Source organism: Porcisia hertigi, chromosome 27, assembly GCF_017918235.1.
Source record: "Porcisia hertigi strain C119 chromosome 27, whole genome shotgun sequence".
Classification (NCBI taxonomy): Eukaryota; Euglenozoa; class Kinetoplastea; order Trypanosomatida; family Trypanosomatidae; genus Porcisia; species Porcisia hertigi.
This window is the reverse complement of record NC_090586.1, coordinates 325,364-347,972: the sequence shown is the minus strand read 5'-3', so window position 1 is coordinate 347,972 and position 22,609 is coordinate 325,364. Positions and strand designations below refer to the sequence as shown.

At 56.4% G+C, this 22,609-nt stretch overlaps 7 protein-coding genes across 7 annotated transcripts; all 7 read right to left on the bottom strand.

The window, feature by feature from the left end:
- Positions 1–57: 57 nt before the first annotated feature.
- Positions 58–3,078, bottom strand: JKF63_03251 (uncharacterized protein; the record flags this gene model as incomplete). Its single annotated transcript, XM_067899271.1, has 1 exon — positions 58–3,078. One exon carries the CDS (start codon positions 3,076–3,078, stop codon positions 58–60), a length of 3,021 nt encoding a protein of 1,006 aa, XP_067756061.1.
- Positions 3,079–4,351: 1,273 nt separating this feature from the next.
- On the bottom strand, positions 4,352–4,861 carry JKF63_03250 (uncharacterized protein; the record flags this gene model as incomplete). The annotated part of the gene is made up of 1 exon (XM_067899270.1): positions 4,352–4,861. The coding sequence occupies one exon, from the start codon at positions 4,859–4,861 to the stop codon at positions 4,352–4,354; it is 510 nt and encodes a 169-aa protein (XP_067756060.1).
- A 1,304-nt stretch (positions 4,862–6,165) lies between these two features.
- On the bottom strand, positions 6,166–8,424 carry JKF63_03249 (uncharacterized protein; the record flags this gene model as incomplete). The annotated part of the gene is made up of 1 exon (XM_067899269.1): positions 6,166–8,424. One exon carries the CDS (start codon positions 8,422–8,424, stop codon positions 6,166–6,168), a length of 2,259 nt encoding a protein of 752 aa, XP_067756059.1.
- Positions 8,425–9,495: 1,071 nt separating this feature from the next.
- On the bottom strand, positions 9,496–12,591 carry JKF63_03248 (uncharacterized protein; the record flags this gene model as incomplete). Its single annotated transcript, XM_067899268.1, has 1 exon — positions 9,496–12,591. The coding sequence occupies one exon, from the start codon at positions 12,589–12,591 to the stop codon at positions 9,496–9,498; it is 3,096 nt and encodes a 1,031-aa protein (XP_067756058.1).
- Positions 12,592–13,762: 1,171 nt separating this feature from the next.
- JKF63_03247 (uncharacterized protein) lies at positions 13,763–15,535 on the bottom strand (the record flags this gene model as incomplete). Its single annotated transcript, XM_067899267.1, has 1 exon — positions 13,763–15,535. One exon carries the CDS (start codon positions 15,533–15,535, stop codon positions 13,763–13,765), a length of 1,773 nt encoding a protein of 590 aa, XP_067756057.1.
- A 907-nt stretch (positions 15,536–16,442) lies between these two features.
- Positions 16,443–19,052, bottom strand: JKF63_03246 (uncharacterized protein; the record flags this gene model as incomplete). The annotated part of the gene is made up of 1 exon (XM_067899266.1): positions 16,443–19,052. One exon carries the CDS (start codon positions 19,050–19,052, stop codon positions 16,443–16,445), a length of 2,610 nt encoding a protein of 869 aa, XP_067756056.1.
- A 1,055-nt stretch (positions 19,053–20,107) lies between these two features.
- Positions 20,108–21,742, bottom strand: JKF63_03245 (uncharacterized protein; the record flags this gene model as incomplete). Its single annotated transcript, XM_067899265.1, has 1 exon — positions 20,108–21,742. The coding sequence occupies one exon, from the start codon at positions 21,740–21,742 to the stop codon at positions 20,108–20,110; it is 1,635 nt and encodes a 544-aa protein (XP_067756055.1).
- Between the last annotated feature and the right edge of the window lie 867 nt (positions 21,743–22,609).

Here is a 22,609-nt window from a genome sequence, read left to right as displayed (position 1 = left end):
GAAATGCCGGCGAGTTAGAGAGGCGTCAAGCGTGTGGGCACCCCTTTTTTACAGATTTTATGCGAGGGCTTCTTCAACGAGCTTCTTTTCCTCCTCCACGTGCACGGAGCCGTAACCGGTAGACGGCGACGCTACAGACGGGCGGCTCAGAACATGTATTCGGTTTTGTTTGAGGCCGAGATGCCTTAACAGGCTGTTCATGCGAGGTCGCATCTGCATCCACATGCCCATGTTGCGCGGTTCCTCCTGCAGCCACACAAACTCCGTGTTGGGGTTACGCTGCGCGTACTTCTCCATCACGTCCGCGACCTGTTCCCACGGAAACGGGGCGAGCTGCTCCACTGTGACGAGAACAACGTCTTCGTGCACGCCCGGAGTTGTTTTCTGCATAGCCGCTTTCGCGTCATTTACGATGCTCTCAATTTGTCCGGAGCAAAAAACAACCTTGCGAGCCACCGTGTCTTCTGCTTGCGCAGTGTCAATGACCGCCTTGAAACCGCTCCCCCGCGCCATGTCGGACAGCTTGGATAAGTTCGGCGCACGGAGGCGCGCCTTTGAAAACATGTTGATGAGTGGTTTTGCAAACTCTCGCAGTCCTTGGCGGCGCAAAAGATGAAAGTAGTTCGCCGGTGTGCTGGGATACGTCACCTGCCAGTTATGGCGACGGATGCGAACTTCGAGCGCCTGGTCATTGGGGTAGCGGCGGAAGTCTGACGGCACCCGATCGATGTCGTCGCTGAGCTGCAGGAAGCGCTCCACACGAGCGGAGCTGTGCTCGGGGCCAGCCCCCGAGTAGCCGTGCGGCAGAGACAAGATGAGACTGCAGTGCGCATTCCACTTCTCTTCACAGCAGCTGAGAAACTGGTCGAAAATCACCTGCGCACCATTGGCGAAGTCGCCAAATTGGGCCTCCCAAATCGTAATCGATTGGGTGTTCTCCATGTTGTACCCCATTTCAAAACCGCAGACACCAAACTCGGACAGGGAGCTGTTGGAAATAGTAATGAGCGCTTGCGACGGCGACACCGTCTTGATGGGGAAGTATTTCAGGTTTGTCTTCATGTCGGTAATGCCTGCGTGGCGTTGGGTGAAGGTGCCGCGCTCGACATCCTCGCCCGTCAGCCGCACCGGCACTCCTTGCATCGAGAGCGTCGCCAGTGCCATGAGTTCTGCCTGGCACCATTCAATAGCGTCTCCCTGCTCTGTGCCCTTCTTGCGCGCCGCGTAGGTCCGCTCCACCACTGGATGCGGCTTCTGCATCTCCTTTGGTATCGACGCAAGGTGAACGCCGGCTGCGCGGAGGGTCTTGGCGTCAACACCAGTTTCCACTGCTGGAACCGGCGGTAGTACGCGCGCAGCGGCAATCTTCTCATGTGCCAAGTCGGCCGAGGTGTTTTCGCTTTCGGGATCGAATACAGGGGCAACCTTTACAAAGTTTTCGACGCTATTCATGCGGTCGTAGGCCTGGCGCAGGATGCTCTCCCAGTTCTTGTCCCTTGCTTGAACTTCCTCTGCCGTCAGCACGCCCTCCTCGATGAGAGTCTTGGTGTAGATGTCCACGAGGCGAGGGTGCTGGTGGATCTGCTCATACAGCTGCGGCTGTGTAAAGTCGGGCAGGTCAGCTTCGTTGTGCCCGTTACGGCGGTAGCAAACGAGGTCGATGATAATGTCGTGGTGGAATTGCTGGCGGAAGCGTGCGGCGATCTTCGCTGCCTTCACGCACGCGTCCACATCGTCGCCGTTGACGTGCATCACCGGGGCATTGTTCACCTTTGCCAGATCTGTGCAATAGGCGCTGGCGCGCGAGTCTTTCGGGTTGGTGGTGAAGCCAATCTGGTTATTGATCACGACATGCAGCGTGCCACCGACGTGGAAGTTCTCTAGCTCACAGAAGCCCATCGTCTCGTAACATGACCCTTGCCCTGCGAACGAGGCATCTCCGTGGATGAGGATCGGCAGCACCGCTGTGCACTCCACGTCATTCAAGTACACCTGCCGCGCTCGTGCCTTACCCAGCACCAGCGGGTTCACAGCTTCAAGATGGGATGGGTTCGGCAGAAGGTCCAAGTCGATCGACTTGTTATTTGGCAACTTCACGTGCTTGCGCTTGCCGAGATGGTACTTGACGTCACCGCTGAGGTGCGCGTTCTCAATCGCGGAGCGACCTTCGAACTCGCCCAGCATCGTGCGCAAAGACTTGTGCAACACATTCGCTAGCACGTTCAGGCGACCACGGTGCGCCATGCCAATGATTGCGCTCTGCACCCCAAGGTCACTGGAGGCCAGAATAGCGGCGTTGAGAGCTGGAATCAACGCCTCCCCGCCCTCGAGACCAAAACGCTGGTGCGTGGGGTACTTAATCTGGAGAAATTTCTCGAAACCGCAGGCCTTGACAACGTCGTCGTAGTACAGCTTGCGCTCCTCGGCTGGCAGGGGCTGTAGGGAGTTGGTGACTTCATGTCGGAACCAGTTGCGTCGTTCAAAGTAGCCAGATGACATGAACTCGAATCCGATCGGCCCGCAGTAAAGCCGGCGAAGCTGATCGACGACTTGCTGCAGAGTCATGGAGGTACCACCGTTCACGAAGTTCGCCTCGTAGCTAGCACCAAAGGTGACGTTGAAGACATGAGTTAGATCCTCCTTGCTGAAGCCGAACTCCTCCGGAGCCAGTGTTCGAGAGCCCAGCGTGTGATTATCCGCGTGGTAACCGCTGAGTGGGTCGACTTTGGCCATATGGTGACCAAATCGCTCGTATTCGCGGATCATCCAGGCAAGGCGCATGTTGTCGTGGCGTTGCTTCTCGGACAGCGACTTGGCGTCGATGGGCCGGCTGAAGGTCTTCACGACAGGGGTGTCGTCGCTACCGGACTGTATGGCCTCCAGGACAGGCACCCAGCTTGGATCGACAAGCGCGCTGTCGGCTTCGTACTGTCGCAGGAGATTCTCAACGTAGTTTCGGTTTTCAGCGTTAACCAGCAGGTCGTAGGGGTTGGGCTTACGGATCGTGCGTGCATCTGTGTAGCCGCGCCCTTCCGACGCACGGACGGCGACGAGGCCACTCAAAGCACGACGCATCATCTTGCTGGTACTTTGGCGTTTGATTACAGGGAGCGTACAGGGCCCTTATTATGGGGGCAGGGATGGGGTAAGGTGGATGGGGGAGCAGATGCACGAGTTCGAAGGCAGACTCACACAGGGCCAAGGTACGCTGTATATAATCGACTCAGTGAAATAGAGTGAAAACAAATATTATAAAAGGAGCAAACGGTGCCCTGCGTTGCTTTGGGGATGCAGGGAGAGTTGTGTCCGAGCTGTGAGAGGTTATCCAGCAGAGTCGATGAAGAGGGGGGGAAGGGGGGAGGGGGGAGGGGAAGGGGGGAGAGAGAGGTGGGATAGTCAGGGCACCTAGGGAGAAAACACTGGACGGCCGAACACAGAGCTGGGAAGACAAACTGTACAGGCGGCGCATGTGAGTGACTGTGTGCGTGTGCGCGCGTGCGTGCATCACTCTGGGCATTGGGTGGAGCCATCTCCCAAAATCTAGGGAGAAGCGAGGGTTTCTCCCCCTGCATTCTCAACAGAGAATACACAAACGAAGCACATGCGCAGAGACCAAAACAACAAGTGACCATTTCCGATACGCGAGGCGGCGAGTAGAGGGCCAAAAAGGCGCGATGTCGAGAAACTCAGAGCTGGTAAAGGGGGAAAAAAGGGGGGGTGTTCCATCGGAGACGGCAAGCGATAAATTAAGGTGTGTGGTCATCATGCAATGCAAACAGGGTTCTTCTCATCGTTTCGAGATGCCCATGTTGACATACCGCGGGCGTTAAGCTGCACTCTACCATGCCCTGACCGCCCACGGATCTCCCCCCTCCCCCTCTCCCACCTTCCACAGTGCATAGCTGCCTTGAATACGCATTAGAGCAACGCCCCCCCCCCTTGTAATCTCAGCACAGCCTCTGTTTCCATCTTTCTCAATGCCCACTACAACCTCTCCCCCCCCTCCCTCCCTCCCTTCCCCCACAGAGGGTGAATCGTGTATGGGTAAGGTGCACGCCACACACACACACACACACACACACACACAGGTGACAGGCGCACGGCCCTTTCTCGTTTACTAATTGGCTACCCTTCCCGGTTCGGCCTAGATAGATTCGATCGACAAAGAGACTCCTCAGCCAAGGTAATGTCAATTGATCGGGGGAAGATGTGTCGGTCCTCAATGAACGACCAGGAATGCCTTTCCTCTGTTAGGTTGCTGGTGGGTGTATGAATGACGATAAGGGGTGGTCACGCCTCAGGGTAGAGGCCCCCCCCCGCTTCGGAGATCGCAAGATCCACAGCGGCGAAGTCACTCAACTCGAATTTTTCTCCTGAAGAGGTCATGGAGTGTTTCAGCAGACCATCCGGTGATGCGCATCGTCAACGTCTGCTTCGGGTCTCTACCGATAAGGACCACAGCCGGGAACAGCGATGATGATTTTTCCACGATGGAAATCTTTTTAAAATAGGGCTCCATTTTGTACTTGCGCATGAAGAGGGCCAGTCCGTCCACCGTCGACAGCGCAATCAAGTGGGTGATACCGCGGCCCTCGATGCGGGCCGACGTGTATGTGACTTCATCGTCAGCTGCGCTGCCCCTCTCATCCAGTGTGCAGCACCCTTCACACTCTTGCCGAAGTTCCGTGCTTTGTGTTAACAGAAACAGCTTGGCGCACGCACTGCAGCGTACCACGTTTTTCTCGAACCCAAGCTCAGAGCAATCAGAGGCCGTGTCTGCAGCCGCTTTCGATGGACGCGGAGCGATTCCATTCAGGAGAGCCACTATTAGACACAGTAGCGCAAGTGTCGTAAGACGCATTTCTGAGAAGAGAGGGTGGCCAATGAGCCCAATAAGAAGAATAGCGGGATCTACACTTTGGGTGAAGGGATCGACGCAGTGGCGTTGCCGAGGCGCAAGGACCGGAAAAAAGCAAGACGGCGGACGGGGAAAGGAGAGGAGAGAGGCCTATTCCAACAAACGTATCGCATCTTTGCTGATGACGTGACATGCGAAGAGGTGTTAACGCCATGGGCGGTGGGCGCAATGCTACCTAGCGTGAGCACCGCGCAAGTCCAGGCATACACCCAGGGTTTGTGTGTGCGTGCGTGTGTGATGGGAATACACACCTGTGCTGTGTCGCGCTACATCACCTTCTCTGTTGACCCTGTTCATCTCGTAGAGGAGTTTGGAGGGTGTAGAAGGGCGTGTGGTCGGTGGAGGTAATGGCGGTGAGGATTACACTAACCCATCCAACCACACCCTTTACATATATATATGTATATATGGGTATATCTTTCCAGTTGTTTTTTTTAGTACCGTAAAGCGGACACACCGAAGGTCCAGAGAGAAACGTTCCTATCGTACATCAGATACCCGTGCGAGATCGACACTATAGGGTAGGAGGGGATGACATACACAAACCCAACCCTCCAAAAAAAAAAAAACATACAAAGAGACAAGGAGGAGAGGAAACACGATAGCAACTCCCTTCACAGTCGCTCTTTCCTTCTTTCTGTACGCATGCATCTCTAGGATAGATTCTGCCCATGCTGGTCGCTCTCTCCCCCTCCCCCCCCCCTCCACCACCACCACCACCAGCACCAGCACCACCGCCAGTGATCCACTATCCTTTCTTCACCTCTAGGTCTGTGGAGTGAGGGAAAGGGGGGGGGGCTGCAAAAAGGAAATGTATATGGTGGGTCTACCCATACAGTGCCGGTAACATCATAAAGAGAAATTGCCGGGAACACGGCAAACAACAACAAAAAAAGCAAAAGACAAAAAGGAAAGCGACTGCCGACTGACACTCACGTACACGCACGCAAGTTGTTCACTGACCGCCGCCGCCGCCGCTTCCGCCCCCCTTCCCCCTCCCCCACAAAACAGGGCGGTCGCCAAGAAGCTTGGATCCGCTGCTGGAGATCAAGTTGTCGTCGCATCACGCTGCTTCGTTTGCTGTTGCTGAACTCCTATACATCGCGCATTCATAAGTGTGTGTGCGCCTGCGCACACACTTATCTTGACGGAGACAAAATAGGCGCGCCCACGCCTTTGTTTAGACCCCAACCGTTTTTTTTCCCCCGCTCACCTGCTGCCATCGCACACAGTCACTCTACTACAAGTTATCTCGACGTTCCGTTGGAGGAGATGGTGGTGACAGTGTGAGTGTAAGTCGACGTGCCGTTCAGAAGACGCATGAACTCTTCGTACGTCACACGTGGAGCCACGTCAGGGAAGAGTTTGTTTGCCAAGGCACACATTTCCTCGTCAGAGATTGAGTGGAGATCCAGCTTGCGCCGCACACACATCTTGAACTCATCGGACCCGATGAGGCTGTCCCTGGCGTAGTCCGTGATTGCGTGGAACTCCTTCATGAAGAGCTGACGGCGCTGATGGTAAAGTTCGAGGAACTCTGCCGCACCTCGCGCAGCTGCCGCACTTTCGCGACACACGCGCGCCTTCTCCTCTGCCTCCTTCGGGTTATTGACAAAAGACGTGGTGGCGTGGTCGGCGCTCTCCTGGTAGATGGCCTCCCACGAGCGGGGGTCGCTGGCCACTGCGCCACCCTCGGGCATGATGCGGCAGGCCACCTCCTCGTAGCTGACGTAGGACTCGTTGTTCTTGTCAAAGAAGCGCAGCACTGTCAGGATCTCCTGCTCAGTTATGTCGAGATTGAGCCGCTCCATGATGGAGAGAAACACCTTCATATCGAGACCACCGCGTTGGTTCTCGTCGGCGAGGCGGAACGCTTCCGCGAGACCTGTGGTCTTACTTAGCAGCATCGATTGCATCTTGCGGACAATCTTGTTGATGTCTGAGTGACCAAAATCTTCGGGGTTGTGCTCCATATAGTTCAAAGAATGCTCATCCGAGTTCAGGATAACGAACGGGAAGGCGTTCAGTATCACGCGCGCGCCCACGTAAAAGTCGTCGGCGCGGAAGAACTCGCCGTCGGCGCGGCGCACCTTCTGGCGCAGCAAAAACTTTCCGCCGACGATGCCGCTGTTCCGGATGACGGGCTCAAAGATAGCGATGCTGTTGTCGCCCGGGTACACAGCAAGCACGAAGCGCCGTATTTTGTCTTCCTCTTTTCCATTGTCCATTCGAGCGAGAAATTTGACCACCGACTCCGCGAAGCGGTGGCGTCGCATCTCCTCGTACTTTTGGTTATGGCGCTCTCGCATCTCCTCCTCGGAGATCTCGCGGCGCGTCGAGCACGGCGGCACAAACGGCGGCGGCATCGCACCGGGGATGGGCGCATATGTTGTAATACCGTAGCGCTCCGCTAGGTAGTTGCGAGTGTACTCGTTGTAGTCGTGAATCTTCACCTTTCGTCCGTAAAGCATGAGCTCGTTGCCAATACGAATGTCTTCATCGGTATAGTAGACGGTGTTCGCGTTCTCCTTGAAGGTGACGGAGCCGAGGGTTGAGGAATCAAACTTGCCGGACGGGTCTGTCGGCTTCGCGATCCGCTGGCGACTGAAGAACTTGGGGAACGGGTCGCGACCACTGTTCTGCACGTCCTTCTCGACAAGCGCGAGACTGCCGTCGCTAAGAAAGTAGTAGAGCGTGAGGAAGTGCTTCGTGCCGTAGAGGTTGGCTGTGTCATCCCAGGTGCAGTCGCATCGTAGCACCTTGCGGTCAAACTCCAGGAATTGCCGGGTCGCCCGAACCTGGGCCGCAGACAGCATCGTATTCAACGGACTGGACGCCGCGATGGAGGGGACGTCGTGAGCCTTGGCCACAGGGCGGCTGCGCATGATCGTGTACGCATCCGGCGGTGGGTCGATGGCCGCCGGCACCTCTTCCCCAGCTTCCCTCAGCAAGGTCCGAGTGAAAGGATCGGCGTCGTACAAAATGTATGTCTGACCGTAAAAGGACACCGGCTCGCCAACCTTCAGCTGCGCGGCAGTGATTGGTGTACCGTCTGGGTTGGGCACAATGTGCCGCTTCAGGTTGGCGGGAAAGGCGAAGCCGGAGTTGTCCTGTTGCGATTCCGTCACACTCATTGTACCGTCTTCGAGGTAGAAGTTGAGGATCACCTTACGTACTCGCTCCGTCTCATCCGCGCTCTCCGGGACGGGCTCGATGAAGTAGCCATAGTAGCGCAGCACGCGTCCCGTAAGGTCCCCCCCGCACTGGCCGTCAGCCCTAGTCGCCGTCGCGGCGTCCTCGAGCTTGGAGGCAGGGTAGGCGCTACCAGCGCCACCGAGGGTACGGTCGACAGGCACACCAGCAATGGTCGTCGCGCAGTCGAGCCGCATACCATGAATCTGGCGTCGGTCGTAGTTACGGCGCATCATCTCCTCGCCGCAGGAAAGCCCCGGCACCATTGGAAGCCGGAACTCCTTCTTCATCTGCTGCGACTGACTGAAGGCCATGATGTCCGAGACAGCGCGATTGCCGCTGTCGTCAGAAAGGAAGAGATAGCAGGGAGCGAGGGGTGAAGGCGGATGCTTAGCGCACTGATGTTACGTCAGGAACCACACAGCGTTGAGAAAGCAAAGCCCCCCAAAAGGCAAAGAATACGGCGACAGAGCAAGTTCGACTGGACACCACGAGGAAAGGCGAGACTCGTTCATGCAGACGTGGTGTGCGCGCGCGTGTGTGTGTGTGTGTGTGTGTGTGTGTGTGTCGAGGGGTTGAAAGATTTACAAGCGCAGGGAGTCAAAGAGAGAGGAAGGGGGGGGGGGGGGGAGGTGTACAGGAAATATACGACTTGCATAACACGCATATATGAGGGCCTCGCTAAGGTCACGTCGCGAGCGACATCACATGGAGAAACACCATCTACTGTGAAGACGTTTTTTTTCGGAGGAGCTGTCAAGGGGGGGGGGGGAGACCCTCGAGTAGGCGGAGACCCTTCCTTTCTTTTGTGTGTCGGTAGACCAAATGAAAAACCGGTGTGCGCTTCAATGTGATACACAGGGAGCCCACTGGAGAGAAAAGAGGGGGAAAAAAAAAGAGACACGATGCACGGCGAATCGGGCGAGTTTTGCTCTTCAAAGACGGAGACCACCGGGGATGGTGGTACAGCGAAAGAACCATCGCACTTTCTTCAGAGGGCACCGATAATATGCACCAAGATGTATGAATGAAACACGAAGACAGTGACACCTGAAGGGGGGGGGGGGGATCGGCTTTACATGAGGAAAACAAACATGTGCACAAGCACGCACACACACAGGGAGGTGATATGAAAAAAAAAAGACGAGAATGCTTGGGGGAGAGAGGGGGGGAAGGGGGGATGGTGTTGGCTGTGGTCGCGATGAAAAGACGCCGTCTACTGTTTTTTTTCCTTTGCGTTGAATTCTTTGAGCAAATTGTTCACCCTGCCTCCCCCCCCGCCCCGCCCCACAAACACACACACACACACACACAACTTTTGCAATCGAGAAGGCCTCACAGCGGCTCCTGGTTTTTAAAGTAACTTTTGAAAAGAACCGCATGTGTCACGACAAGAGCGGTTGATCGAGAAGGCTACGGGGGGGAACAACGAAACTGCAAAGATGGTGATTCGCTAATTGTACCAGCACAATACCATGGCCGCCGTATCGAATGTCGGCAATGGGTTGTGTCATGCCGCTCGCGTCGGTTCCCCAGCGACGGCAGAAAACATACATGTCTGTTGTGTCTACCATCTGCAACAGACCGTCCTCGTAACCAATAAAGACAATTCGTTCCCCTGCATGGGCAGCGATCACAGTGCACGCTGCTGCCAGCGGTGACCCTACCGCCACTGCATCCTGCGCCGCTGCTGAGGTACGACTCGAAGTTTTCTCTATCCTGGGCGCATAGCTGAGCGCCGCCGACGCCGACGCTCCAGCGGGCGTGTCAAATGAGAGAACAGTGCCTTCGTAGGTTACGCGTCCACACCCGCAACCGGCGTCGTCGAAGAGCACCACTTCACTCGCGGCAGCGCGTGTTTCTCGACGCACCCCTGCGAGTCGCACCTTTTCCGTCCCAACGTCGCACAGAAGTGATGCCAACTGTGTTGTCCACACCTTCGCCGGTATCAGCACCCGCTGAGATTTCGACATCACGTCGAGGCAGACCAGATCCGAGTTCCTGCTGCTTGCCGTCACCACAGTGTTCAGTAGCGACGACGACTCGTCAAGGTTACGCTGAATACTGTATGGCTGACCACCCGGCGTGGCTGTAAACAGCATCTCGGGTGCCTTCCATGAAGCAACAGGCGTGCTGGCATGAATTTTTTTGTCGGTGCGGAAACAGCGCACAGTGGTGCCGTCGCTGCTGGAGACGATCACCCCAGCAGTTGAACCCGGAGCGGCTTGTCCGTTCAAGTGTACACTACTCACCCACCTAATGTCGAATGTGCGTTCACCTTTTCTAGCAGCTGTAGTCACAGGGAGGGAAACGGCGCCCTCCCAGAGCGACAGCATTGTTTCTGCCGCGGTCCCCTTGGGGTCCAGCTCAACCTCCGAAAGAAACAGTCGTTGGGTCGATTTACTCGCATCGATAGCCTCGGCAACGGCCACAATGATGGCCGGAGAAGCTGCGTCTTTTGCGATGGCCACCACGCCACCTTTCGGCTTGGCATCCCAGTGCACTGGCATCAGCGCCCTCCAGGTCTTCTGCTCGGGTTTCTTCACTGCGTGCAGAAGCCGTCCACTGGACGTCCCGACCCAAAGTGAGAGAGCACCTTGGTCGCTGCGGCACAGGTGCGCGCACGAAACCTCTTTATTGTCCCCAACAGGCACATCGGCGATCTGCCCAACTTCCCCCGTGGGGGTCAGCTCCAGCACAAGGATTACGCCTTGTTTGCCAGCAGTGGAAGGCCCCAGCCCCACCACCAGGGTCTTCACTTGTGCCTTGCCAGAAGCCCCGTTCTCCACAGTGCGTGGTGGCAGCGTTACGACGTGCAGGAGGCGCCTGATTAGCAATGCGGCCGCGCTTTTCTTGACCCCTGCGAGGCCTGCTGATCCTGGCCTCGGCTCGGCCACCGACCTCCACACGCACAAAGACCCATCGGCGGAGCCGGTGCACAGGGTGTCCCAGGAGAAGTCGTGTGTCAGAGACAAGCACAAGCCTCGTATTGCCGTTGTGTGCGGCCTGGTTGTCCACAACGGGTGCAGTTCGTTCTCCACACCACGGGCAAAAGCTGCGTAGCTTGACACGTATAGCGAACCGTCAACGGTGCCCCAGATGATTTCCTTTCGTTGAGGCACAAGCAAGGGAATTGCGGCGGACTTGGTGACGGAGCAGATGTTGCCCGCTTTGCGGTGGTAGAGCGATGCGCCGTCAAACAAGCTTGTGCTTAGGACGACATCCATGTCCGTGGTAATGGAGTCCACTGTTGCGCAGTGCGCCTTGTAGAACCACCGGCACTTGGTGCTCACGTACACCGGCTCCGTCGCTGAACCCGCGGGCGCCTTGTTTTCTACATCCACTGCCCACTCCTGTATGTATCCACTGGTGCTGCCTGTCACAAGGTACACTGTGGACGGAAAGCTCGAGGCTGCCGTGCCGCTGCCTTGAGGCGAAGAAAGGGGGGAGGAGGACAAATTAGAGTCAGTTGACCCGGTGCCCGCCGTGAGAGCGCCAATGCTGGTGTGATTGAATGGACACACATGCAGAAATGTGGTGCACGCATCGGTGTCGACGGTAGACTTCACAGTTTGAAAAAAAAGTGTGTCAGGTGTTTCGATGTTCCATACGCTGCCCCGACGCCTCAACTGTGCTGAACCATTGGGAAAGCGAACAAAGCCCATTGCGCAGCGAGTAGTAGCTGCCACCACCAATTCTTCTGACAGAAACGTCAGCGATTGGACGGCGCCGAGCTCCGCCGTGGATAGCATCCACAGCGGATACACCGAGGCTCCGTCGCCGCCTGCGCCGTTTTGTGGCAATGGAGCGTGCTCATGACACCAGAGTCTTAGTGTGCCGTCGAGGCTAGCTGTGGCTATCAGCGTCGAGGTATCCTTCGGCCACACTCCTAACGCGGTCAAGCGACCGGCATGGCCCCTGAGTACTGCGACTTTTTGGAGGTCAGAGCGGGCCCATACGTAGACGCACATTTCCTCCTCTGCACCAGATGTAGCCGCAGAGCCCTCTACAGTTGTATACACATACGACGCCGCGATTGCAAAGTGATGCACTGTAAACGCCGGGTTTAAGAAGCAGGCGGCGTCAACGGTGCCGGTTTGGCCATTCCACATCAACAGGCGACCCTTCTCGTGCTCTGATATAAACTGCTGCCGCGGTGTTGAGGAGGGAACTGAGACCTGGCCGTTGTTATTTCGTTGCGCTGCCGCGAGGGATAGCGATGAGGTAATAAGGGCGCCGCGCGTGTTAGCGACCAGTTGTTGCACACCGCGGGTGCCGTGAACTGCGTAGTTCTGAGACTTCGTAGCACCGAAGGAAGCGTACCGCGGCTGCACTTGCGCGTAGCTGCCCGATGTATAGGCATCAGCGGCAGGTAAGGTCTTTGATCCCGTTAATGCAGCATCGGGGGACGTCATCAAGTGTACCCCACGCACCCCAAAGGGGCTTCGCATCACGTCCACTGAGAGCACAGGTACCTGCATGTTGGAAACGCAGCGAAAGCACTACAGTCAAGGAAAATTCAGCACCGAGATGACTAACCGAGAGGGGAGAAGATGAGGGGAGAAACCGATTGCAGTGCTTGAGTGCGCAGAAAAGCAAAAAATAAAAAAAAAACGCACGCAACACGTGCCTTTGTCTCTGGTATCTGCTTCGTTGAGAGTCATTATATATTGAATATATATTTAATATAAATATATTGAATATATAATATTATATATATGTGTGTGTGTGTGTGTATAAGAGGAGGGAAGGTGAAGAGTGGCAAATACGCGCATCGGTGCCCTTCACTTCTTGTCCACATATGTATGTTGGCCAAGGGATGAAGGGAGTCATCCGAAGAGGTGGAAATAAGGCACGGGTGTGTCTGATTCATGTGCGTCTTGGTGACACTTGTGGAGGGTACAGCAAGAACAACAACAACGAACGAGCAGGCTTGCGGACCCCCCCTTCCTCCCTCCCTCCCTTGTGGATGCTCGTGAGCTACGAGAGTAAACATGCTGGGGGAGAGAGAGGGCACTGCAGTGGCTACCGCACACATCCGTAGGTACACACACCACATATTCCCCCTCCCCTATACTACCCCCCTCTGTTTTACAGAGAGAAGGTGAGGGAGGCCACCACTGCAAAGGTGGTGCGATCCCTGGGCAGTGCAACCCTGTTCAAATGCACTCAGAGGTCTCTGTGGGCCGCTCACAGCTCCACTCTTTGTTGCTGCTGATTTGATATACACAGGGATGCGAGCAGTCAGACCTTCTCATAGTCCTGTCCTTCGCGCTGCCCTTCCCCCCCCCCCCCCCCGGGGGGGGGGGGCCACACGAGTTACGTTACGCTGTGTGTGTGTGTGTGTGTCGTGTGGGGTAGTATGTGGGGCCAAACAACAAGTCGATACTCAGCAAGACAAAACAACAAGAACCCATGAGAGAGAGGCAGACGCTCGTGTGTTATTTAATGAAATGGAGGGCAGGAGAGCCTGCAGGGGGGAGGGGGTGATGATGGTGGTGTTGGTGGGGCACCAAATAGCCGTCTATCTTCCGACGGCGAGTCAAAGTCGTGTCCTCTTTTGTTTTTCCCCAGTCGCGCAGAGCCGTTCCTCGTACGGTACGTGCACACTCACCCTGGTTGGTAGAAAGAGATGGAATGTGTTTCTCACAGCTAGACCTCTCGCTTGACGCGTTTTCGGGTCTGAGTCAATGAACTCGAGGTGAGGGTCTCCTCAGACACCGCGGAAGATGACGTGCTGTGTGGACGACCGCCCCGAGGGCGGTGACGGATGCCGCTCGGCCGTGGTGGGGATGATGGCGGCAGCGCTGTGCTCGGCACGAGGGAGCCGCTGAGAGAGGCGGTGGACCTGTTGCGGGGTCCCCATGACTGGGAAGTCGCTTGTGTGTGGTGCATGAGTAGCTCAAGTGTCAGCACCGGCTGAGTCATTTCCTGCGATGCAGCGTCGGCGTCGGTCATGCGATGGTTTAGCTGTGGAGAGGTATCCGGGCGCTGGAGGTTCTCTTGATGCGCCCGATCCACTGCAGACCTGAGAGCGACTCGATAGCATTCGTCCTCAAAGACAGTGGTCGACACCGGTACGGTGGTCGTAATGTCGTCACCTTGCCTGTGATAGTCACGGGTGCCCTCTGCTATCGGTAGAGGGGGCTGTGCGTAGACTGTCCGGTGCCCCGTATCAGCTGCCTGTTCTGCGAGCCCGTTGGATGGCAGTGACGTGACCTGTCCATGTCGACTTGCTTGTTCTCGGCGGGCTAACAAAGGCTTGGGAACGCGTTCCCGGTGGAGTCGGTACACCGCCGGGGACAGCGGAACCTTCTGCGGCGGCAGCCAGGATTGCCTGCGGTATTCATCAAGGCTGCAGTGGTCTACGGCAACCATCATTCGCGACTTTGCGCGGTCCAGGCGGTACTTACGACGGTCAGATGGCAACTCGGCGAGGGCAGTGGAGCGCGCGCGGCGTATGAGCTGGACAAGTCCGGTGTAGACGCTGGGGAGTGCCCGATGCCATAACACAGGTGCCCCACCCTGCGCCCCTCTCAGCGTCAATGGGGGGAATAATTTCTTGGCTAATGCGCCCGACGCATCTGAGGATTCTGACATCGCCCCAAAGTCCTCGCAGTCGGCTAAACGGTAGGTCTCCTTTCCAAAGGGTGCGCTGCAAGACCCCACGAGGTCTTGCTCGTGCGGAAGTGGGTAAAACATGTCGCCGCCGCCTGGTCGACGTGACAAGAGCGTTGGGATGCCGTTGATGTAGATGCGGCTGTAGTAATGCAGTGGTGTAATGAGTGGGGTGGTGTGGAGAGTCTCGTCGATGTCGTCGTCTGCCATCCACGAGGCGGTGGCGCGGTGCGTTGCGGAAGAGAAGTGGAAGTGAACATCCTCGACAGCGCGCCAACGTGGTGGACGACGACTGACGCGCGTGAGTCGGAGCTCGCAAGGCACGCAGAGGTAGTAGTACGCTTCACGCGATTCAAGCGATCGAGATGATGCCACGGGAGAGAGGGCCCTGACACCCGAAGAGCGAGAGGTTGCAGCCCGGGAATTGTTATTGTCGAGTTTCTCTGACACATTCTCCTCGTCGGTGTCGTCGTCGGAAGTCCCCTCTGTGTCTGCACGAGCAGCCACGTCCACGGCGTACGCAGCGGCGTCATCCTCGGAAACCAGTCGTCGACGGAGACCATGCTGCTCAAGCCGTGCCAACAAGTGCTCTACTAGGGTCGCACACCGCCCTTCACCGACGTTCACGACCTCAAAGTCAATGTCCACATTCGCCCTGGACACCGCCGAGCGAGAGGACATAAGGGCGCCAGATTGGTGAAGCCGACGGCGCAGTCGGTTCAAGTCCGCCACCGTCGGCGGCGCAGCAGAGCCTGCCTCGCTTAACCGCGAAGACATCGACTGACTCCTCCGTGTTGAGCACTGCATGATCAGAAGACACAGTCACTAGCGTGCGGAAAAGAGTGCACAAGGCGAGGGGTGGCTTCTGCAATGTGCACTCAAGACCCACAGTGCCAACGTTGAGGGCAGGGAGGGAGGGTAGGAGGGGAGGGAGGGAGGGAGCGAGGCCGGGGAGACAGAGAAAGAGAGTTGGGAGGTCAACTTGAGTGTGGCCAAAGTGATAGCGGTGCACGGCATACTGCTCATCACGCAGAGCAATCGGAGAGGCAAGGCCACTTTCAACAAGAGACACACTTGTGTTCCTTCTCACAAGGAGTCAACAACCGGGGCTTACGTCGATTGCAGCTTTCCTCCCCAGAGAGAGGGTGTGGTGCTCGCGCTCTAAGAAAAAAAAAACAAGACACAGAAGAGGAAGGATGTTGCGTTTGCTTGCTCGCTCCTTCAAATACCCTCTCAATGATCTAATCCCTCCCTCCTGCCTCACACAGTATCCTCATCGAGCCGTTGATGCGACGACGACGACGCTACTGCGGAATCAAGTGGGCCTTTGGCGCGCATTTTTGCAGTGACTTTCTCCCCGACACTTAACCCGACTGGTGCTCGCCCAAGACCCACATACCCACACCTGTGTACGTGTGCGCCTATTTGTGACGCACGCAATGGGTGTGTGAAGGGGGAGAGGTAGAGGGGAGGAGGAGGAGGAGATCAGAACCGCACGTGGGGGCACATCTCAGCGCAGATGGGGAAACCAGAAAAGTGGAGGTGCGTCAGCTAAATTTACGTTCTCGGTGACACACACACAGACGTACACAGACCACAATATACAGAGGCCCGCGTCTATGTTTCACATCACACACATGGTCGCTTGTTCAGCACCTTTTGGCCCACCGCATCCTTCAACGACGGGGTGATACGTTGCTCTCTTTTACTCAATTCAAGGTGAGACCTCTTCGTTGTCCACCATGATCGAGAGGCATCGCTCGGTGAAAAACTCGTTGACGGGCCCTGGGTCTATCACGAGGGAGAGGGCGAACGGCAGCGTGGTTGTGATCTCCACCGCCTCCCTTTTGTCCAAGAGTACGACCGTGGGCGGCGCCACATTTCCCTTGGCAACAGGACCGGAAAGCGGGCACTCAAAAATGCGGCGCACAATATCCATAGGCGTGTCGAGCACCGATTCGCTAATCTGCGTATTGAGGAGGTCGCAGTACCGCTTCCTCAGGCTCATCAGCGTCACCTTATCCTTCTCAACGTCGCCACTCGCAGTAACGTTTGCCTCGCTAGCGGAAGTAGTGGAGAGCCTTCCGACCATCGTGTGGGCGTGAAAAACCATGTACTCAAATATCAGCAAAGCAGAGAGAAAGTGTACGTTACAGTTGGCGTTGAAGTGCGTCTGTCGTGAACGCTGGCGAGCCTCGTCGCTGTGGTGAACGTGTCGGGTGCACCGGTCGAGGTGTGCACGGGTTGCCGTGGCAGCGGCTTTCAGCCAGACCTCAACCTCTGGAAATGCTTCTTGCAAACGTTGCACCATGACTCCCCGGTCGGTGTTACTCATCTGTGGATGAACGAAAAGCGCTAGCATTTCCATCGTGGATCTCCACGACACCGCTGTGTACGAGGACGATGCACCCTGTCGATAGGTTTCCAAGGCATTTGCCGTGTTTTGAGTTGACGCGACGGCAAGGGGTAGTGCTACTCGCAGCACGCCGATTTCCCAGAGATCCTTCTCTCGCGCCGGTGCGGTGGACCGGGCCTCTTTCAGAAAGTGGGAGAAGGTGCGAGAGAGGTCAAACACGAGCCCCCCGCCGGCAGCGCGCACCTCCTCACTGATGCGCAACGGCGCCGCCTCTGTGCCAAGAAGGAGACTCGTCAGGATGCTCACGGGGGGTATATAGTCCAACAGCACGCAGCCGCGCAACATCCGAGCGACGTAAATGGGAAAGGCATCCAGAAGAGGCCCATTCCGTAGCTGCTGCACATAAAAGTTCAACACGCCACGCAGTATTGTCTCCAGCGCGCCGTGGCACACGCTTGACTTCGTCATCTTGAGCGCGGCTAAAGCGTTGATGAAGGAAAGCGCGGTGTCCACTGTTAGGGAGGGAGGGAATAGGCTCTTGCTGGTGGCCACAAACGTAACAAAGCCATCGCAGCGGGTAATGCGCAGTGCCGCCAGAGCGGCTGCCAGTTGCGAAAGGGTGCGGAAGGAAATTACATTGAGGACTTCTCCGGGAGGAGAGACTACGAGGCGCTTGCTCGCCTCCTCGGCGATTGCCTCTACTGCTGCTGTCGTCTTGGCCGATGGTCGTATGCGACGCAGCGCTTGTAGAGCAGTAACAAGGTCCTGCAGACCAAGGTGGTGCAAGTTCGCGCACACGACCTGCAGTGCCAGCTCCACACGCTGCTGGGTCTGCGACGCAGACGTTATGCGGGGGAACTGATCGAGCAAAGGGAGGAGTTTCACGAGGTCGACATAATTCAGGTCGAAAGGAAAATGTTGTCCGACTGGACTCCCCGTTCCTGCCTCTGGAAAAGCGATTCGCTGCTCAGCGTATTGGAACACGCGCCGCATAGCAGCCGCTCCAACAGTTTCGCAGTTGATTACGCACAGTGCAGGCGCGTCCCGCGAGGATGAGGCGCCTTGTCCATCCGCTGTAGCGTCCAGGCTTGCACGCACTTCCTTCTCGATAGCGGGGTATTCGTGGACGAGGTGCCGGAGTTCGCTAAATTCGCTAGGAAAGTTCAGAAGCGCACGGGCGACATTCAGCCAGTGGGCGCCGCGGAGGACGGAGGCGTTTTCAAAGATGAAGCGCAGGAGGTTGTTTCGAAGTAGGTGAAGGCTTTCACCGGGAACATCCGTCGGGTTCGTTGGTGAGGAACGTCGGCATTCCTCGATGTAGGCGCGACACGATTTGGAGAGCGCCCGCAGAACTCGCACGGCATCGAACGCGTTACAAGACGACGCATTCCGTTTAGTCGCCTTCTCGTTCAATTCAAGCACCCACTTGTCACCGCTGTAGAGAGGCACCACAACGAGCATGTTTAGGGCGTGAAGCTGTGACTCCGTGAGCGCGAACATTACCCTGCCGAGCTCGTTCAAAGAAGCAAAGTTCAGTCTCGATATCAGGATAGGGTACACTTCTGGGTCCCTCACACCCACTTTGCAAAGATACTCAATGATTTTGCTTGCTTGCGGAGAAGACATCTTGGGCAGAAAGCGCATGCGCTGATGATCCTCCTTGATACACGTCACGATCGTTTGCATAAAGTTCGCCTCCGGGCGGGCACCCACAATAACAGCCGCGAAAGCTGCATCGCGGGTCAGCTGGCCTAAGAAGTGACGGAGGTCCGTCGAGTTCCCGCGTCTGTCCAACTCCGTTCCCGCCAGCACCGGCATGACTTCCGCTTTGAGAAAGCGCTTCACTTCGCTGTGCGGGATTGGGTAAGTGCGATTTTTCCTGTCGAGGAGTGCATTCAGCTTGGTCGCTGCATCGGTGATGGCGGCTGCTTTGACAAGGGCGAGAACGCGCCCGTTCAGACGCAGCATTTTTTTTTTTTGGGGGGGGGCGGGGGGGGGGGTGAAAAGGACGGGTACTGGTGGGTTGGCGGCTGAGGAGGATGAAGCAAAAAGGAACAGAGATGATCAAGGGGCTCACCGAGAACAGCCAAAGCAAACGTTTGACGACAACTTTATGTTTTTTTTTTTGGAGGGGGGGACACGCTGAGGCGGGCCAGCTTGCAGCGAAGAACCGCCTTCACTTGCCCCGTTCGCACCCCCCCCCCCCCAGCGTGACAAGAACACCAGATGCTCTGTGGGTTTCCTCGTCGAGTCCCCCTATATACACTGTGTACGCGTTTTTTTGTTTGTTTTTATACTCCCTCTCCCACTTGTCCCTCTATGGAACACACACACACCCACACACATACAGAGAGAGAGAAGCAGTACACACACGTTTGGGGGAGTGGAGTCCAAATGACGAGGACAGCAGTAGACCAGCCGATAGGGATAAATCCAGCGTAGAACACACACACGTCGTAGCGGGGACCCCGCGCAAGCGTGTCCCGTCAACGAAAAAAAGAGGGGGAATGGGTGGAAAACAGAGGAAGGGGGTGAGCACAGCATCGTGATGATCTTGTCGGGTGGGGAACTACCGCTTCCAGTGGGGGGGCGGAAGCCGTAGCCCGAGTAACACGCGGTAACCTAGCTCGCATGTAGTCGTGTAGATGCGTGGTTCTCGAAGATCGCCCGCCGTTGCCGCGCGACACCCTCGCTCGTCCTGTCTGTTTGGAAGCTGCCCTATCGTCTCGTTTGTCTGGGTGGTTTTTTATTCCCCATTTGTCTTTTTCTTTTCGTTGATTTGCATCTTCGCTTTTTGTGTGCTGTTTTTTTTTTTGGTGGTGTAACGGTGGGGGCAGGAGGGCAGGAGAGAGAGGCACGCCTCCATGTTACAGATGATGCAACCATCACCCTCGAACACAAAATGCTACTTAGCAAATCACTGTCATTTTGCCGCTAGGCACAGTACCTTACGAGGAAAGAGGGAGAGAGACGGGGGGGGGGAAGGGAAATGGTCGTAGAACTACCACACGTTGCTTCACAGGCTATGGGGTTTCTCCTCCACAAGATTCGTCGACACGTTGCTTGGACAGAGGATGTGGCTGCTTCTCGCCTTGTCGCTGTTGCTGCCTCTCTTCCTGAAGCTTGTGTAAGTAACGGTTCAATACCGTAATGCGTTCCAACAGAGCGGTTCGAGAGGAAAGTAGCAGCGCAGCCCAGGCCCCCGCAACCCTGTCGCGGTTTCGTGGTGTGGTGCTCCAACGGGTTCCACCGGGAAAATTCCGCCCAGAGTTTTCCTTCAGTTCCTTCGTCACGCGACGCTTTCGCTCTACCTCAGCATGGACATCGTACTGGTTTGCCGAACAAAGGCCCCACGTCGTGGCGCGGCCATTGTGCCCCTCAACACATGACGAAGCCGCTGTCTCACCAGTCACACGCTCACCATTGCATAGAATGCCCAAGTGATTGAAGTACATGAGGAACAGGGTAAAGGCTGCGTGACGAGGCGTGGTTCCGGTGAGGGGCACCAGGAATTTCTCCTCCTCATCGCCGTCTGAGGAGGTCCAGTGCCCCGACAACGACGCCGTTTCGGTGTGCGGGCGTAATCGCTTCCGAAGCCGCGTGACCGCCATGCAACTGGCAAAATCTGCTGAGTCGGACCGTGGCGCAGTGTCCATAGATGTGGCAAACCGAGGTACACCCGTGTAGCACGTGAACGAGGAGACTGCGCATCGCACGCCGTCTGGTGGAACGGCGGACAAGCTACCTGCTTCGCGATCCGGCTGCGGATCGTTTTTGTCCGCTGGGGAATTGTTTTTTACGCACTCGGGTAGCGAAATGGGCTGGCCACGGAAGCGCAGTGGAAGCGGTACGCGCGGCGGCAGGTACATAATTGCGCGGCTGGCGCGCACGTCGTTGCACACCCGAATGGACAGCCGCAGCTCCTCGGCGTCAGTCCACAGTGCCATCCACGCTTTGTTTCGCGGTGCTTGTCCACTGAGATCTGGATGCGGTGCCAGCTGACACGACCACCTCTTCACATTTTCCATGCCGACCTGCGCTGCATGACGCAGCGAGGTGACTGCTGGTGCCGTGCTTGCCATGGCATTGGAGGAATTCGAGCAGTGATGAAGGCGCCTCAGCTGCGGATCAGAGCACCGAGGGGGCAAGGGTACCTCTGAGGAACACAACGTCAGCGGGTATTCGGGTCGAATTAGCTGTGTCTCGCCGTTTCGAAACGCGAGCTCGTTGGCCTGCTGCAGATCACGACGCGCTGCGTCGACGTGCGCGGTCAGAATTTGGGGTGTGTACACAACCGAGTCGGTAAAGTCTACAAGCAATTCGTTGACCGAGTCAATGATGACCCCCCCGCTGAGCACACCAAAACAGTTGAAGATGGGACAGTCCGAATCCACCGAAGGCTTCGCGTCCTCCGGTGAGCCAGGGGGTGCACCGCAGCGAGTGTTGGCCAATGGCAACGCAGGGGCAGGCATCTCCGCTTCCCGAGACACGCCAGCGAAGATGTCACTTGGGCGAAATCGACCGCTCGCATCTGCCGTTCGACACACAAGGCCATTCAAGAGAAGGAAAACACCAGGTTCCTTTACATTCTGGGATAAGGAAGCAGATGCACAACTTAGCACCTCAGCTGTATCGGCCTCAGTAACGTCAAGTGGCATGGCCAGTGCAGGGGATAAACGGCGTGAGGACACCTCGGGGGGACAGACATTTGCGACCCACAGGGAGTCCCTCACGTCGAGAAAATTTCCTCTTATTTTTTCCTTGTACGTTGAATGGGAAAAGGGTGACAGAGGAGAAGTCGCAGCAGCGTAAAAAGTGGGCAAAGAGAATCGACATTGAGGACACAGCAGAAGACAGAAAGGCGGCTGGTCGAGAAAAGTTTTCCTCCCCTCCCCCCTCCCCCCCGGCTCAGGTCCTACCCTGAACAAACCAGAACACTTTCAGCTCAACTGAAGAAAAGTTGGCGAACGTGTGTGGGCGGCGAAGGGGATGTCATACTCTTGGCGTCGTGGCCGTTGAACATCCGCAGATGTCTGACCCCCCCCCGTTCACGCTGCAGCGGCCACTTCGCGCTCTTTGCGACTCCCTCTACAAAACAGAGCCGACCAGGGGTTCGCAACAGCAGCGCCTCTGTCGGTGATAACACGCAACAAGGGGGTTTTAGGGTTTACATGAAAGAATTGATGAAATATCGTATCATATATACTATCTAATATATGTATTTTTTTTTTCTACTCGACGAGAGCGATCGCCGAAGAAGGGGGGAGGGGATAGCTTGGCGATCTCACCCCAGCAATATCTGATCTGTCCTCATGCTGTGGTGGTTCTATATAAACATATATTCGAGCACTCATGAGCAGCATTAGAGAAGGGGGGGGGGAACACCCCAATATTCACAAAAGGTTTATTGTACATAAATATTAGCATGGAGGAAGTCACACAGACCCTGAGGAACGGAGGAAAAAAGAGGGGGAAAAGGAAGAAGGGCGTATGACGACCTCAGCGGTGACTGCCCGGACACATTC